At 38.0% G+C, this 17,989-nt stretch overlaps 1 protein-coding gene and 1 non-coding gene across 2 annotated transcripts; both read left to right on the top strand.

The window, feature by feature from the left end:
• The first annotated feature begins 405 nt into the window (after window positions 1-405).
• trnak-cuu lies at window positions 406-478 on the top strand. Its single transcript has one exon. It is a non-coding gene; the product is annotated as a tRNA-Lys (tRNA).
• Window positions 479-1,474: 996 nt separating this feature from the next.
• On the top strand, window positions 1,475-17,647 carry impdh2 (IMP (inosine 5'-monophosphate) dehydrogenase 2). Its single transcript, XM_037684962.1, has 14 exons — window positions 1,475-1,951; window positions 4,439-4,487; window positions 6,095-6,196; window positions 6,292-6,366; window positions 8,524-8,730; window positions 9,186-9,273; window positions 9,402-9,601; window positions 11,174-11,264; window positions 11,405-11,500; window positions 14,208-14,351; window positions 15,134-15,278; window positions 16,224-16,367; window positions 17,027-17,110; window positions 17,323-17,647. Exons 1-14 carry the CDS (start codon window positions 1,854-1,856, stop codon window positions 17,342-17,344), a joined length of 1,545 nt encoding a protein of 514 aa, XP_037540890.1. The 5' UTR covers window positions 1,475-1,853; the 3' UTR covers window positions 17,345-17,647.
• The last annotated feature ends 342 nt before the right edge of the window (window positions 17,648-17,989 follow it).

The raw sequence follows: 17,989 nt of genomic DNA, 5'->3' as shown, positions 1-17,989 counted from the left end.
TATATAATGTATATAGTGCTCATATTTCAGTGTAATGTGTTGCCCTTTCAGTCAGAGTTTCTTTGTCATTTAATTTAATTCTTTAGTTCTCTTAAGAAAAAAAAGGCTTTCTAGAAAATAATTGTAGCCCTTCTCTTGTTTAATGTTTAATCCGTTGTAAAACTAGATGAAATTTTAACTATATCATGATGCAAATATGTTTTTGCTGTCAAACATGAAGTTCAAAATAATACCCCACTCTCAGAAAAAATTACAACTGCATTTTTTGTTTGACCTGTAAGCCAGTCATGTAGATTTACAATGCTGTGTGGTTAAATCTATACTTAGCCTTTTCTAGTTGTACAATACATAACTCTGTGCTCTATGTGAAAAGTACAAGAAAGAAACATGAAGTTAATTACTCCAGCCCGGCTAGCTCAGTCGGTAGAGCATGAGACTCTTAATCTCAGGGTCGTGGGTTCGAGCCCCACGTTGGGCGCATCAATTTTCCCTCCTTCGCCCCGCACCATGAAAGGCACTGCAAAATTCACGAATCTCTTAACCCTGACCTCTCCAAAGGTCTCAAAATGACTGCCAAGTTCATGGCAAACCCCAATGCAGACATGTTCCTGTTTTTAGTATTTTATATTGCTTTGTAATGTATCTGTTTTTGTTCGTTTTTTATATAATTTGTTCCTTTTTATTTATTCTATTTTTACCATTGTCATCTGTGTTGTGCTTAAAACAGGTCTCTCTTGTAAATGAGTTCTCGAGGCTCAATGCGACCTTCATAAAAGTTGAATGAAAAATGAAAACTTTCGAAAAATATAAATACAATACGTTCTCCAGACTTTTATTTTGAAAATTCATTAATTCAAACTTTAGTGTCATTGAGTCAAACGACTCACGAGGACTCATTTACAAGAGATAACTTTTTTTAATCAGTCTTTTTTTTAATTTTTTTATTTGAACATACAAAACAGAGAACAAAACCCCCTCCCACACCGGCTCAGTCACACATACAGAGACCTGTTTTAAACAAAAACCGCAGATGAGGTACATACAACAATAAACATTCATATAAATGCCTGTGAAATGAAAAGTAAGTAAATAAAAGAAGTGATACCAAAAAAAAAAAAAAAACCCGCTATATTATAAAACTGTAAAATACTAAAAATAGGAACATGTGTGCATTGATTTTTTTGCATTGATTGAACTTAACAGATGTTTAAAATCCCTTACAAAAGTCAAGGTCGAGAGCTTCGGATCTTTTCCAGATGTTCAGGTTAAGAGCCGAGAGACATTCAAAAACTAAACATAAATCATTGTCAAGCAGCAACTGAATTATTACATTCTTTAAAAAAAATATATCAGAAATTCCTGTTAAACAGTTTGTTTTAATTGTATTTTTAAGTAAAAGAAAAGTAAACTAGCCGAGAGAGACAGAAAAAAAGAGATCAGGTTGACCGGATGTGACGTCTTTGATCCAGGAAGTTGTCAGAAAAAAAAAGATGCAACACGTGTTTGAGTAAACTGCAGATTGAACATGAGTTTCAGACCGAAGCAGGTAGAAAGAATATCTTTTATTTTTCACAGTAACGTATTTCTCAGTTAGTTACGTTTAATAGGAAACTATCGCAGGACTTCTCCCGGTTGTTAAAAAGCCCGAGGCAGTGAACGGTCGAAGCGTTAGCTTACCGGGTGGGAGGTCAAGTCAAAGAACTGAACGAGGAAGCAAGTTCCCCTTGTTTTTGACAGTTGTGTGTTTCCCGCTTTTGTTTTTTAATATATCCTTTTGCTGCCTTTTCTTGCTCGTTGCCAACAGCTTTTTGAGGTGGCCGTTTTGTTTAGGCCCGGGCTGTTTTTAGTAAATCATGGCAGACTACCTCATTAGCGGGCAGACGTGTTACGTTCCGGACGACGGGCTAACTGGACGGCAGCTGTTCAACGGTGGAGACGGGCTCACATACAAGTAAAGACACGCATTGATGTCCTTGTATAAAACGTTTAAACGTAGCTGGATGTCAGTTACTTCATATGCCTCCCACTGTGTTTTTACTCATTCTAATAAAGAATTGACCAAGTTTTAACTTCACTATCAGTGTGTAGTTGTTCTAAAATTACACGTTTCTTGTAAATAAATACAGAAACCAGAATTGCCTGATTTGTACAGCACAAAACTTGTCTTTTAAAATCTATTTTAGGGTCCCTTGCTAATGAAAGTGGTGTCAGATTCTTTTAGTCCACATTGGTCCTAAATATAGGACCAGTCTCATGTACAGTAGTCCTGTGTTTATTCAGGAGCATATTTAGAGCATCTCTTTATTTTTAAAAGAAATGTACCATATTCAAGTTTATTAGTTTACCAACTAGAGCTCAGTTTATAAATAACAATTATATTAAATAGGCAAAGTTTTAGGAATTTTGTGAAAGCTAAGACACCAAGCCACAACGTCTGCAGTTCATTTCTACTAAGATCAAGTTTGGTGTTAATTTAAACCAATGTTGTTCAAGCAGATTTGTTGCAATAAAAGTGGGTCACTTTAGTAGCTGGAGTTTATTCTAGGGAAATCAGCCGATACTTGCATGAGAAACCGATTTTACCGTTTGTTTTTTTTTGTTTTTTTTTTAGTTTTAACAACAATTGTCTGAACTTCATTTATATTTCAGAGTACTACCTCATGGCCAGTTAAAACAAGTTTGTATTGTTTCTAGGATATTGTTCAAGGGTATGAAAACAACAAAGTCCATGCACAATAATCCAGGTATACAATCCAACATTTTTCAGTCAGGTCATCTGGACAGTTTCTTTTTTTGTGCTGAAACGTTTCACCTTCGATCCGGAAGGCTTCATCAGTCAAGGAAACACACAACACAAAACTGATTCTTCCCCCAACAGCTTACTCCAAAGTGGAACAAACCAGTTATGTTGGTGCTAAGATGATTTCTTTGGTACGCCCCCTCCTCCATTGCCGGCCCTCTTCCTTGTTGACAGTCGTGTCAAACTGGTTGAAAACAACAAAGTCCATGCTCAATAATTAAGGTATAAAATCTAACATTTTTCAGTCAGGTCATCTGGACAGTTTCTTTTTTTGTGTGCTGAAACGTTTCCTTGACTGATGAAGTCTTCCGGATCGAAGGCGAAACGTTTCAGCACAAAAAAAGAAACTGTAAAGATTACTTGACTGAAAAATGTTGGATGTTCAAGGGTATGTTTTTTAATAAAATAATATTGGAAAATTGAAGGTGCATTGTGACCTTAAAACACCTGACAGTGTCGCTTATAAAACTAAATCAGGACTTTTTAGAAATCTGTGATCGGCCAGAAAACTGCAATCGATGCACCCCTAGTTATTTCATTTTAGTTTCTCAGGAAGTTCACTCATGCATACAATGATTTACCTGTAAATAATTTCAACTGACCATTAAATTTAACTGCTACATCCAATTGTGAGATAAAACACATTGGAATTAAAAAAAAAAAATTTTTCCTGCTTTTGGAAATGAACACTTGCTAGCAGTTTATCTGTTTAAAATCAGGTATAGGTGCTAACTTGATCTTTTATAAATATACTTAAAGATTAACCCGCTCTCTTGCATGAACAAAATCATTAAATATTAGTAAGTAAAGTTTATTTATAGAGCACTTATCACAGACAAAAAAAATCACAAAGCGATGTACAGTAAAAATCAGCTATAAAATGTACAAAGAATAAAACAAGCATAAGAACTTCAAGAAGCACAGTAAAATCATGACATAAAAGCCTGGGAGAATAAAAGTGTTTTCAGTTGAAGGCAGACAGAAGGAACAAACTAAAGAAAATGTCTTATTGTGAGCATTGTTTTAGTGGCAACTTGGACTAAAAGAAGAATTTTTTGTAGCAGTTGTATATCATTTTTAATGCTTATTGTGAGAGTAGTATTGATTGATTGGCTGCCTTTCACTCAGTTTACAGGGTGTTTTTCTATTTCAGTTATTTCTGGTCTTACTGGGCTTCACAGCCACTCTCACATTGTGTGGGTGCTTCACATTCCTCTGAAACACAACACCCTCCAAAGGATCCTGGAAAAGAAATTTACGTCATGTCCAGCTTGAAATTATTTTAGCCTTTTTTTTTTCCCCCTATTTGTTTTTGGTAAACATGCTCAGTCTTTAAAGCCACAAACAACACAAATATAGTAATGTTTCATTAGGCATTTATAATATTTCTTTACAAATTTAGATATCTTACCTTTAAAAAGAAGCTCAGCAAATTTAAGCACTTGAGATTTTTTTTGTTTTGTTTTGTTTTTCTTAAGCTTTTGTTTCAGCTTTTATGAATAGATTCCTAAATTGTCTGTCAGTTCGTTCCATTTTCAGTTTTAAGTAGGAAGAAGTTTGATGCTAATTTAAAAGAAAGAAATTGGAAAATGTGTGTATTTATTAACAACCTATTCAAATGTGTCTAATTTCTCTCAGTGACTTCCTGATTCTGCCGGGCTACATCGACTTCACAGCTGACCAAGTGGTGAGTGAAGAATAACGCACATTTGCTAACACACAAAGTCACATTTGAGCTGATGTCATATCAAGCTAGTCAAATTTTGTTACGTATTTGTGTGAGAGTATAAAAGAGCTGAGAAAAAAGCTGCTCTGTGCTTCTCATAACACAGTTTTTACCCCCAAAATGACCCCAATATGTTTGTGAATCTTAATAAAGTAAATTTCCATGACTGATGTTCTAAACTTTGAACTGTTGCTAAAAGGTAACTATGTTATGGCAGAACAAGAGGTTCAAGAGTCTGTAGACTAGATGAGGACCATCACATTTATCTTTATACACATACTAATGTGCATGCATGAATTCGGGCACCACATGCTCAAATACATTCGTAGCTACTTCCAATACTGAAGGTTTGTGTTCAACTCCGGCTTTTTGGTCCTTTACACCTGCGTTTTTCTTTTACATATAAACATATAGTACTGGTATTTTACATTGTGATAGCAACATGTCCTCAACATGTTATGGTGCCGGAAGGACTGCAAAGCACAGCTAAAACAAATGAACACTGTTTAGAGTAGACTTAAGTGTAGTTCAAAGAACCAGAAGTAGGCATGAGTACATCTAAACCACAACGCTGATGAGTTTGAGCATAAATATGTCTGAAATTATTCTTAATTTGTTCAATTTAACGGTTTATGTGTGGGCTTTATGTGCCATGTGGTGACATTATTACCGTATTATAAACATTATAGAAAAAACAACGTTGTTGCCTCTTTAAAATTACATTAATAGTGAAATTTTAAAGCCTTTTGCTTAGTTCAAGTTTTGACGTATTCTCGCTGTATCTCAGTACAATGTTAATAAAGCTTATTCTGATTCTGATTAGTTTGATACCAAATTTTGTTGATTGCAAACTATATTAATATATAGTAAATACCACTTTATGTTCTGGATTTTATCTGTATATTGTATGAATGTGTTGATTCAGACAGTAAGGTATTGTGAAATCATTTTGACGAGATAGAAACTATTAGAACTAGTTTCCATGGGTTACAGTTTTTAACAGGGTGCCTAGTGACTGTATATCAGGGAAAGCCTGGAAAATGGCACATTTTCCATATAGGGAAAACTCAGGGAATTTGCTTCTGTGTTGATTAAAGGTAATCTTTTTGAGATTTTGCCGTGTACATTGCCTGACTTATGTATGAATGAATGAATGATACTTTGTTGTTTAATAATCCTTATATGTGAGGCATTATATTCTGTGTCATTGTTATTTGAATGGTATGTTATAATGCTTTGGTATCACTGGTGCCAGTAGCAGCCGGCTGCTGTTTCTATGACAAACATGTATTCATGTTAATATTCTAGTATCACTGAGTCCATGTTCTGATTTTACAGTGTACATAGTACTGACTGGCTATGGTGGCTTTTTAGTATCTTGATGTTATACAATACATTGTATTGTATAATTGTATAAATTGTTAGGAATGAGTTTTGTAGTCGCGTAACGGCCAAAACGAACGTCATAATTCACTGTGGTTTCTGTTGGAAACAGTATCAGGACACCTGCTATTTAAAAGTTTATAGGTCAAGCCTGAGTATTGGTAATTGTTTTTTTTTTTGTCCAGGACTTGACATCAGCACTCACCAAAAAAATCACAATGAAGACCCCTTTTGTGTCCTCCCCCATGGACACGGTGACAGAGGCAAACATGGCCATAGCCATGGCAGTGAGTATTCTGAAAAACACACATTTCTTGTTTTATCATTCTTGTTTTGTGAAGTTTACGTCTGGCAAACACACTCTTGTGCATTTTCTTCTCAGTTAACGGGGGGCATTGGCTTCATTCACCACAACTGTACTCCAGAATTCCAGGCCAATGAAGTTCGAAAAGTCAAGGTAATAAAAACTCTGTGCACATTTTTTGCTTGTTTGTTATTTCATTACTGTACTCTGATCTTTAATATTCATGTAACTTCATTTCCATCTCTTCTTTCAGTCTCCCATCTGTCTTTTGTCAGTGTCTTAACTCCTTTAACCCACTGGAGTCAGTTGACGCACCGGCACATGATAGTCTCATGACTGATTTAAATCGCTCTAACGGGAAAACTGCGTCCTCTCTGAGAATCCGTTTCAATTTCTGTCAATTGTCTACACTTCAAAGTACACACCAGTTTTAAAATTGTCTTGATAGGCCAAGTAAAACCAGAGTTATAATAAATAATCAATGCCACATGTTTTTTTGAAAATAATTGTCATATCTGAAGCGTGTTGGAGCGAGAGGCTGCGGCAAAGATGGGAAGTTTCATGAAGAAAACATCTCCATCTCCCTCTGCTTTCACCTCGCACCCCCACTGAACAGATAAACGACCTCCCTCCTCCTTTATGACGGAGGCCCGAAGTTATTTGTCAAGTGCCAAAAAATTTACAGGAAGAAGAAGAAAGACGTCGAAGTTGAGTGGAGTTCGGCGCGAGATAAAGTCACCGTGAACGCGGGAGGTTACAGGTTAGTCACAGGTTAGTCGTGAGGTTTGAGAGATTTGTGATATTTAGCTTTAGATTTATAGTTCGGTGTAGTTTAGTGTGTTTAGTTTAGTCAGTTTTAGAGCGTTTGAGTAAAAACGAGGCGATTTTTACTGTGAGGAAGGAGCTATGGACCCAGAGGATGACGAAACCACAGAGTCAGAACCTCTCAGACAGAGGAGAGGATCATGAAGGCAGGGATGGAGTTGAAAAACAGTCTGAGTCAGACAGTGAGGACTTTGTTGATGAAGTGCGTGATTCTTGATTCGTTTTAGAAGAGGAAAAGCGCACCGAGCCCCACAAAGGTCTGACTCTGGGCAGAGAGCGGGGAACGGTGCAGCACGCCCACCACGTCCAGAACCCCTCTGGCTGGACCAGCAAAACCAAGCATCAGTTCTGAGCTCTGGAGAACAGAAGAGGATGTGGATGTTGACCAAGAGGTTAATAGGTTCCAGTAACGGAGAGCACCAGGAGTCCAGCTAGACACACTTTCTCCTCAGAGTCCAAAATAATATTTTTATTATTAAAATTTGATTTATTTATTTTTTTGCTCTGACCCAGTCTGGACAATCTGCAGTAACACCAACAACAAGGCACCAAAAAATAAAGAATATGAAAAACAAAACAAAAAAACAGGCATGGAAGATTTGTATAAAAGTTTTGATCTCCTGATTTACATGTTTGTGTAAATATCTTGTGAATAACTTGTGCCAAGTATCCAGGATCCGTGGAGACTGAACCACATTTTATCTGTGCCCCTTTCAGCCAAAATAATGACACAAGACAGATGCAGATCCAGATGTTGGAACATTTTCCAGACTGACCTTAGGAGGACATAGAAAATAACCACAAAAAAAAGGATGTAATGTGCCCCTTTGCCTTGTTTGTACAGAAATAATTTATGATTGGTACAAATGATTTATAGCATTTTATTGTAACACCCCATTGTTTTTCTCCAAATAACGCCCAAGAAAATAGCTGCTTTTCAATGGAGATTGTGAATATAACTTGGTTGTTAGCAATATTTGCACAAATTTTTATGAATATTACAGTTTTTATTTGCATTTTAGATTTAGAAAATAAATTATAAATGTAGTTTTCACAGTAAAACAAACAACAACTTTTCTTACTAATTTTATGTTTTTTGTGTGTGACGAATTCACACATGGGAGGTTGTGCTGAACAAAATGACACCAAACATGGCAAGTTAAGCAATTTTATAGGTTGAAATATTAATGTAAAATCAAAACAAGTGCGCCATTGACTCCAAAGGGTTAATTGTGATTAGTAAAGTTTAAGTTCATAGATTTATCCTCACATTGTCTTTTCTGCATGTTTTCTGTTCTGAATGCTGCAGGCAGTGTTCTGGTAGTAAGACCCTGTAGAATGGTGTTTTCTCAGCATGGCTTGATTCCCAGCTTTAGTGTGTAGGCAGTCATCACTTTTTTTAATTCCCTTTGTTGCTCCTTCCTCTGCTACCCTAATTCTTCCACATCCCCACCCGTTTGTCCTCCTGTCCTCTTCCACCCACAGCGATATGAGCAAGGCTTTATTACAGACCCCGTGGTGATGAGCCCCAACGAGCGAGTGCGAGACGTCTTCCAGGCCAAGGCCCGCCATGGTTTCTGTGGGATCCCCATTACAGACAATGGCAAAATGGGTAGCAAACTGGTGGGAATTATCTCCTCCAGAGATATAGACTTTCTGAAAGAAGAGGATCACAACCTACCACTGAGTGAGGTGAGTCAAGCAAGCTTCGCCTTCAACAGTTTTTCTGTTTTAAAGCAAGTGCTTTCATCTTAAAGCACAATAAAACTTTTAATACCATCTATAAATAGAGGATGGACACAGACAGACCTTAATGACCGTTAAGGTGAATGAGTTACTAGACTTTAATGGCTTACATTATAGTTGGGTGTGTTAACGTGAGTGCAGCGTTGACAAATGTAAAGTTTTCAGTTCTTTAGCACTAACAAGTGTGTGTTTTAGGAAAAAAATAAATAGTCAGCTGGTTTCTGTTGTTAGATTATGACCTGAATGACTTGTAATCTACACGGAGAGGTGGCTGATCTGCAGTCAGTGCTTGTGGACAGCCTGAATTTGTTCACAGAGTTTAAAAATTACACACTTTTATAATTTTTGCTTCCAAAAGTATTGGGGATCAGGATATTTTGCTAACTTTATTCTGTTGACAGGTGATGACAAAGCTAGAAGATCTAGTGGTTGCCCCTGCTGGAGTGACGCTGAAAGAAGCAAATGAAATCCTTCAGAGGAGCAAGAAAGGTGAGAAGGAAGCTATTTTTTTAATAAAGCATGTTTTATTTGAGCCTAATTAACAATTTATAAAACCTAAAAACACATCTGGGCGTCACTGCTTTTGCATGTTTTTACCTTTCTGGTCCCTCTCCCAGGTAAGCTGCCCATAGTGAATGAGGAAGGTTCCCTGGTGTCCATCATCGCCCGCACAGACTTAAAGAAGAACAGAGATTTTCCTCTGGCTTCCAAAGACTCTCGGAAGCAGCTGCTGTGTGGCGCTGCCATCGGCACCCACAATGACGACAAATACAGGCTGGACCTGCTGGTACAGAGTGGGGTAGATGTGGTTGTACTGGTGAGTACCGTAATTCTCGGACTGCAGAACGCACCTGTCTCTAAGCCGCACATATTAAATATAAGATAAATCATAATTTTGTACATAAATAAGACGCTCTGGTTATTTAGCCACGGTCATCCACCGTTCATCAACAGGAGCTGTGCCCCCAACCTGCTCCGTCAGTGTGCAGCTTTCTTGTTGTAGTACAAGAGTCAGCCACCAGATGGCGTTTCTCAGACTATATTTTGCTTTCAACTGCTCAGACTGACGATCATCACGAGTCTTCGTGAAGTTTCGCTGTCTGACTCATGGTTACAACCATTATACCTTCAAAATGAAAACAATAACTATCCAAGCATAATCACTGGACAGAACTGTGCCAAACACGTACGTAACTGAAATTATTTAAAAATGATATACTGGTAAATATTACCCAGAAGTCTTATCAGGAGGGGGGAAGGGGGAACAGCCTCTCCCTCCTGTAGTGCTCTTCCGTTCTGTGCAGAGCTTAAATGAGATACTGGTATTTAAACACATATTTACCGTACACAGAATAATAAAAAAAAACCTTTTATTTAAATATGTATCAGTCTTGACCTACTGTTTAAAAATAAATCTGACTTTACTTCTCCACCGCTGAGCTGTCATGACGAAAAGGGGAGGGGGGGGAAGAACCCCTCCCGTTTGTTGTGTCCTCTGCTCCGTTTCATGCGTTCGGATGAGAGTTTAAAATGAGCTCCCGGTATTTAAACGCATGTTTACCGGCACAGAAAGATGCCACACAGAAATAATTAAATTTTATTTTTTAAATGGAAGTCTTTCAAAATAAAATATAAAAATATAATTTTTGAAATTTATGAAAAAAATACACAAATATAAGACGCTTCCACATAAAACCGCAGGATACAAAGTGTGGAAAAAAGTAGCGGCTTGTACGCTGGCAATTATGGTACTTTTATTATTTGACATACAAAAGGAACTTTTTTTTTTTTTTTTTTATCAGGACAAACGGACCATTTTCCTTCAAGGACTAGCAGTAGAGTTAATACAGATGTTTATTGGGTTTCCAAAGAACTATGCAAACTTGTTGTTTTAACTAGTTTTGCTGTGCTGCCATCAAATAAAGGGGAGTGGTGGCGCAGAGGTTAGAGAGGTGGGCTTGTGATCCGAAGATCGCCGGTTCACGCCCCGGCCCCGACAACATCAAAATTGTGGGTGGGGTAGGTTAAACACCCACACTTGCCCCCACCCTCATTCGCCCCACTCTGGGCCCATGAGCAGGGCCCTTAACCCCCACCATGGGCTCCCTAAACAGGTCTCTCTTGAAAATGAGTTCTTGTGGCTCAATGAGACTAACCTGTATAAATAAAGGCTAAATAAAAAAAAAAATATGTAGTGAGCTTTGTGTTGTGGTGTCATCACAAACATTCAGTTCTTCATCTGTGTATAAGAGATCATCGTTTTGTTGAAGATCAGTCTCTATCGGTTCACAGTAGGAGCCAATTTAGTTAAATACAAAACTCACTTGTTTGTGTTTCTAAAAGGAGTTGTTTTGTGGGTGATGAAGACGTGTGTCCTCTGTACCACCAGGACTCTTCTCAAGGCAACTCAGTCTTCCAGATCAACATGATTAAATATATCAAAGAAGAGTACCCCAACCTGCAGGTCATTGGAGGCAATGGTAACTACACTCACGTGGATTACACACGTGGATTACACATTTTGAACTTAAAAGTATTTGATTTAAATGTATGAACTTGTTGGTCCGTCCATCATTATTCAGCCTCTAACAGTTTCTCTGTCTCCACCTGTCTGTGACAGTGGTGACTGCAGCTCAGGCTAAGAACCTCATTGACGCAGGAGTGGATGCTCTGAGGGTGGGGATGGGCAGCGGCTCCATCTGTATCACACAGGAAGGTGAGCGACACATGACTAAACTCTGCAGACACCATCTGCTACATGATCTGTTCCCATCCACAAAGAATTTCTCTGGTAATTTAGAGCCTTGGAACCAACCGTTGCTGCAGTTTTAGTAGGAAATGAATGACTGGAGAAGGGTTTTTTATATATTTGGGGAAATTATTTCATTGGGTTTGATTTGACATCGAGAAGGATCCAGTTACTGAGCTGCAATTGCAAGGTGTTGTTTTGTTCATTTGTTTTACATTTCAATGGAAGAGAACCAGTTCTGGCAGTGTTGCTTTGCAGCAGGATTTGAGAAGCTTCTGTTTAGTATAGAGGTGGTAAAAGGATGTGCTTTCAATCTATTTGGTGTTCAGTGTGTACATTATTTTCTCAGTAATTTTAAAATCAATGAAGTTTGTCTGATCTTTTACTAGACTTAGCATTTGTGCAGTTAGCTTTGTTGTTCCTTAGTTTTCAAGAAAATACTTAACCGTATTTTCTGCCGTACATGTTGCATCTGTTATGCATCGCCACTGACCACCCGGAAATGTGGGCCGGTGTTGTGCCAAAAATCGATAGGCTGCCAAATGCCGGCCGCGGGAGCGTGCACGGGAGGACTTTAACAAGAATTTAACAAGATTAACACTTAAAAACAATTATTTGTTTGCTCGAAATTATAGTAAAGGTGTGTCTCAGTTTAACTTTTCCTTAATCAATGCACTTTGACGGTCAAATCAGCTGCATTTCAAACGCCGATATGCGGAAGCAGGAGCGTGCAGAGGGAGGACTGGCTGCGCATTTCTTCAAAATTTAACAAGATCACCACCTAAAAACAATCGTTTGCTTGACATTATAGTAAAGGTGTGTCTCAGTTGAACTTTTCATTAATAAATGCACTTTAATGGTAAAATCAGCTGCACTTTGCCGGAGCGGCTCAGCAAATTGAAATTGATTTGACGGTTGCTCCAGGTATGATCCCGGAGCTGGACAAATGTGGCTGACTTTGGCAAGCCAATTGTGTCATTAATAGCCACTTTTACCTATTACATGACACAGCGGCATGCCATACTACTCGAGTGCTATCTAGTGGCTGAAAATGGTAATGTTCAATATTTTCAGTCAGCATGAATGAGTACGGTCATATCTAAGCCAAAAATTGGTTTATAAATATGGGAACAAAAACATAAATGAGTCGCAGGGTGTGCAAATTCTGCAAAAAACTGTGACTTATAAGCTGGAAACTACGGTACATTTGAAAAAGTTGGTTTACAAACACAATTTGGTTGAATTTTATAATTCTTATTTATTTCTTGAAACTTATTTCTGTGCTTCTTGTCTGACTTCAGTTGTGTTCTTATCTTAACTGTAAAAGCAGTAGTAGTATACTTTTTATTTTAATTTATTGTCTTTTGTCTTCATCTTGTTGTCATACCGATTCCTCTCCTTTCTGTCTGCTGTCTCCCCGTGAAAATCTGTCTCCCACCTTGTTTGGTGTGATTGTTTGTGTCCATGTCCAGCTCCCCCTATTATACCGCCAGCTATAACGCGCCGCAGCCCCAAAACCCCAACCACTGTTACAGGATACTGCAGTAAGTTCTCCTGCTGGCTTGTGTTGGGTCTCGATTGGCTCGATTATTATTGTGCCCCCTCCCACATCACAGCCTGCTGCATTGATTAGTTAACAGCTTTGCATCTGTAGATGTAGGTTTTTAAAGCTAGGGGGTTTGGGGTTTTGCTCATCCTCATGTCCACATTAATCTATTAATAAACACATGAATGAAGTTCTTCCATCATCCATTTTACTGACCTTCTGGTGTCTGGTTTTGATGATGTCATTAGACTGAGACGATTAGACTATTATATTTAGATACCTAAGGGTCAGATAAAGTAATTTACTTTTAGTTGCTGTGCTGACCACTGTGCCAACTTAATGTTTTGAAACCACATTTTTAATCTAACACGATTGTTCTAACATTGAATTTGTCTGCAAAGGGTTGCTCAGTGGTATCATTTGGAATTGGAGTGTGTTTTAAACGAGCCGACGTAAGTAGTTGGAAAACATTGAATGTCAAAACGTTCCATCACCTTTTGAGTTGTAGCTTGGCTGATCATTTTTGTGCACACCTGCTGTGTGGAGGTGGAAACACTAGCTAGTGTGCAGCACTAAAATTGTAAGATGCAAAACAACGTTGGAGATTTTGGTGTCTGTGTTTTGTCGTGGCGGGGTTCCTGAAGTTTTTAAGTTTTTCAAATTCGGGGACTTGCTGTGTTCCAGTAAATGGATGTAGAGAAAGGCGTGATTTGGGTTTAAACTTTAGGAAATAGTATGATGTTTCTCTGCTGATGTGGCAAGTTTAACTTCCTCATTCTCTCATTTTATCAAACATTAAGACACATTGTTTATTCAGTGTGTGATTTTTTTTTTTTTTCCTTCCCCGTGTGACTTCCTGGATATTTTTGTTGCATGTACTCACCACTTATTTGACATTTTTATGTGGTTTATTTTAAATCAGAATACAAGCTGGTAATTCCTTTTATGCACCACTTCATAGTAGAAAATGTTACATCAAAAAACAACTGTACCAAAAATCATCTGACTGGTACTGGGTATTTATGAAAATATATTAAGTAGTTATTAGACCAGATAGGTTAAAATTATAAAAATCCAGTTCATGTTGAGACTAACCTTTCTTTGTGTTTGTCCTTTTTGCTCTGACAGTGCTGGCATGTGGCAGACCCCAGGCCACAGCTGTGTATAAAGTTTCAGAGTACGCTCGGCGTTTTGGTGTCCCCGTCATCGCCGACGGAGGCATCCAGACTGTTGGACACGTCGCCAAAGCACTCGCACTGGGAGCATCAACAGGTAAGGATGATGATGTCGTTCATTTCTAAACAGACTGTTTAACACAGATGGATAAAGATCCATCTGTGTTAAAATACTACAATTGACAAAAGTTATATTTAAACTTTTCTCTGGACATAATTGGTGAAACTCCGATTGCTTGTCTAGTGAACAGAAAACCGACCATTAAAAAATGTACTGGTGCATCACACTCATATTGAAGCATGTTTGGTTTGGAAGATTTAAAAATTAAATACATGTTAACTTTTGTTGAAAAGGCATCTTTAGTAACATCTTACATGGAGTCACTAAGAGCAATAAGTTCAAAGGATTCAGTTGAATCTGTCTTGTTGTACAGCTGAGGGCTCGCGGTCAGTTCTGTGTTTTTACAGTCCAGTTAAAATGATTTCAGAAAGAAGTGACTCGTGTAACTAGCAGCTTATCACAGCCTGTTGGATACAGCATTACATCTACTCCTCAGGTGGTTTTAGTTTAATAAGGAATGACTTTTTAGTGAAGGAGACTTCATATCAATGAATAAGTGCCTTTAGCAAACTGTCAAAAGCAATTTAATTATCAGATGTCTTCAGATTAAAATATACCAAGAAGCCAATTTAAATGTAAAGAAATAGAGTGGAAAAAAAATCCTGACATAAAAAGGTTTTTTTTTTTTTTTTTTACTTGATTCACATTATTTTACTTTATTCAAAAGTAAAAATACTGAATTTTACTTCACGTAAAAAAAAATCTTCTCCTTTAAAAATCAATGTTTCTCCTAATATGTGGTGCAAATAATTTTTCAGTGATGATGGGCTCTCTGTTGGCTGCCACCTCTGAAGCTCCAGGTGAATATTTCTTCTCCGACGGCATCAGGTTGAAGAAATACCGTGGCATGGGCTCCCTGGACGCCATGGACAAAAACCTCGGCTCTCAGACCAGATACTTCAGGTATGGAAACCTCCGGAAGCATACGGTGTTAAAAAAACAACAAAAAAAGTTGTCCACTTGGCATATTATGACTATTGTTGTAAAAAAAAAAAAAAATTCCTCTGCCAGTTTTCAACACCTCTTCCTCATTTCATTTTCATTTTTTCTAAACGTCACAAGTCTTGTGGTAATAAATGATGACCCCGGTATAAAAGAGTAGACGCTTGAGCAAATTTTAAAAGACAATTTAGACAAAAGGCCACTCTTAGATTTATTTGTAATTCATTCAACCTTTATTTAGACAAGTAAATCCCACTGAGCCTCGAGGACTCATTTACAAGAGAGACCTGATTTCAACAAAGAATGATGACAACAACAGACAACAGCGACTTATTACAGTAAAAAAAAGAACCTACTAGGTAGGAGTAAACAGGCCGTGGAAACTCCTGGTATTAGTGACAGGGGAACGAAAATTAATAAATATTTTGTTCTCCACCCGTTGCACCCCAGATCTGCTTTTTCACACTGCCCGAATTGACTGAGACACTTTGTGCACGGTGCAGTTTCCATCCTGCTTTAACATTGTAACTCGTAAGATAACGGGCACCTGTGGCTGAGTGGTTAGAGCAGTTGTCCTCCATTGGGAGAGTTGGGGGTTTGAATCCACCAACAGTCACATGCTGAAGTGTCCCTGAGCAAGACAGTGAACCCCTCATTGCCTCCGATGTGTGTCCCATCAGTGTATGAATGTGATAAAAGCACTGATTGATCTTTGTAGAGTTGTAGTAGAGTTCTGTATGACTGGGTAAATGAGGGCACAGACAAAGTGCTTTGAGTATCTTGATACGAGGTGATATTTAAGTACAGTCCATTTATCATTTAACATTGTTTCCATGATAAAGACTAATGCTATCAAAACAGCACTCTACTCACCTTTTATATCTTCTTCCTCATATTCCCTCACAGTGAGAGTGACAAGATTAAAGTAGCTCAGGGTGTCTCTGGAGCGGTGCAGGACAAAGGCTCCATCCACAAGTTTGTTCCCTACCTGCTCGCTGGAATTCAGCACTCCTGTCAAGACATCGGTGCCAAAAGCCTCACTCAGCTCAGGTAAAGACTTGTAGTTTGTCCAGTACTTGGAAGTTTAACAAGAATTCTGGGATTACCCAGAATAAGGACAATGGGTAATAGTCATTAATAATGATCTCAGAAAAAAACACAGTGTCTAGAATTGTACAGTTATTTTTATTGTAACTTGGTGAAATTGGCAATTTCATCTCACAGATGTATCTATTGCTTTTTTTTACTTATTCCATGTACAGTCATTGTATCCAACCATAACTACACATTGTGCAGTGTATGCTAAACGATAAGACAAGTAAGAGTAAAGCTGGAATCCAGCTCCTCCTCACATAATGAATCAAGCTCACACTTCCCAACAGAGCTGCACGATCGTAGAAAAACTTGTGATGTGATTAAACTAGATTTTCCTCACTCTTTACTTTCTCTTCCATCATCCGAACCATGAGCCATCAAGTCCACTCACTCTCTGATTGACCACATGAACGCACGACACTTGAAATAAAATGGCATATAATTTATTAAGAGTCCAAGCAGTCTCTTGTTTGACTTGTGAAGATGTTTAGCTTCTCAGATGAGTGAAGCGTCTTTAAAAGTAAACTTGTGACGATATGCATCTTTTGGGCCTGACACATTTTTTTGTCCTCCACTTCTATTCCTTCCTTTTTAACTCGTTTTCCTCTTCTCAGAGCTTTGATGTACTCCGGAGATCTGAAATTTGAAAAGAGAACGGCCTCGGCTCAGATGGAGGGGGGAGTCCACAGTTTACACAGGTACAAGGACGTGTTGGTTCTGCACAAATCCACTTCACAAATCTTTAAAACTTAATTTTGCTTGGTTTCATATTTCATTTTCTTAGTTTCATGTGTTTACCACAGCCAGACAAGCCTCGAGTTTAACTTCCTCTTAGTTCCTCCATTTTGGCTGCGTCTCCCTTAACAGAAACTTTTCTGATTGTCGTGTGGTCTTCTCTTCTTCCTCCCAGTTATGAGAAAAGGCTCTTTTAAACAGAAGCAAGTGTCCAGATGGAGAATCCTTTCAACAGATAAACACTACAGACCACACTCCAATTCTGCTTCTAAATTTAAATAGACTGAAGTTGCACACTTCACTTTCCCAGGACCCATCAGTCTTCCGGCCAGCGTCATCTATGCATTTATTGAAGGTGTGCCTAGAAATGAAAAGAGGGGCTTTAAGCACTTATCAATCAATGCATGCATGATTGAGTCAACTTTAAAAAAGAAAAATGTGCTTTTATGTTGTAAATGTTGCAAATATATTGCTGTGTCCACTTTGAAGAGAAAATGTTGTCCACCAATAAAACCTACGTGTTTTTCAACAAGTTGTCTTTGGTTTTTGTCTAGTTGTCTAACTTTGCTTAGCATCTTAAAAAAAAAAATGAAGATATTTTTTAAACAATAAGAAGGCAAATTCTTGTTTCTGGGTTCTCGTTACATTGAAGGAGATTCATATCCTGGACGTGCTGCAGCTTGTAGAAGAGAAACGTTTCAGTTCACGTGATGCAGACAGCTGTTGAACTTGACTATAAACGGATAGAACGGCCTGAGAAGCTTCTCCAGTCACCAATTAATCTGGTTACTGATCACATATCAAACATGCACCTTCAAAGATCTACAAAAGAAGTTTAAGCT

The sequence above is a fragment of the Nematolebias whitei genome, chromosome 11 (assembly GCF_014905685.2).
Source record: "Nematolebias whitei isolate Nwh7 chromosome 11, NemWhi1, whole genome shotgun sequence".
NCBI lineage: Eukaryota > Metazoa > Chordata > Actinopteri > Cyprinodontiformes > Rivulidae > Nematolebias > Nematolebias whitei.
Note: the sequence above shows the minus strand (reverse complement) of the source record. Positions and strands in the feature narration are given on the sequence as shown.

Coding starts and splice junctions, on each gene's coding strand:
- impdh2 (XM_037684962.1), top strand. CDS start 1,854: ATGGCAGACTACCTCATTAGCGGGCAGACGTGTTACGTTCCGGACGAC. Junction 6,197..6,291: donor ACATGGCCATAGCCATGGCA/GTGAGTATTCTG, acceptor TTTTCTTCTCAG/TTAACGGGGGGCATTGGCTT. Junction 11,501..14,207: donor CATCTGTATCACACAGGAAG/GTGAGCGACACA, acceptor TTGCTCTGACAG/TGCTGGCATGTGGCAGACCC.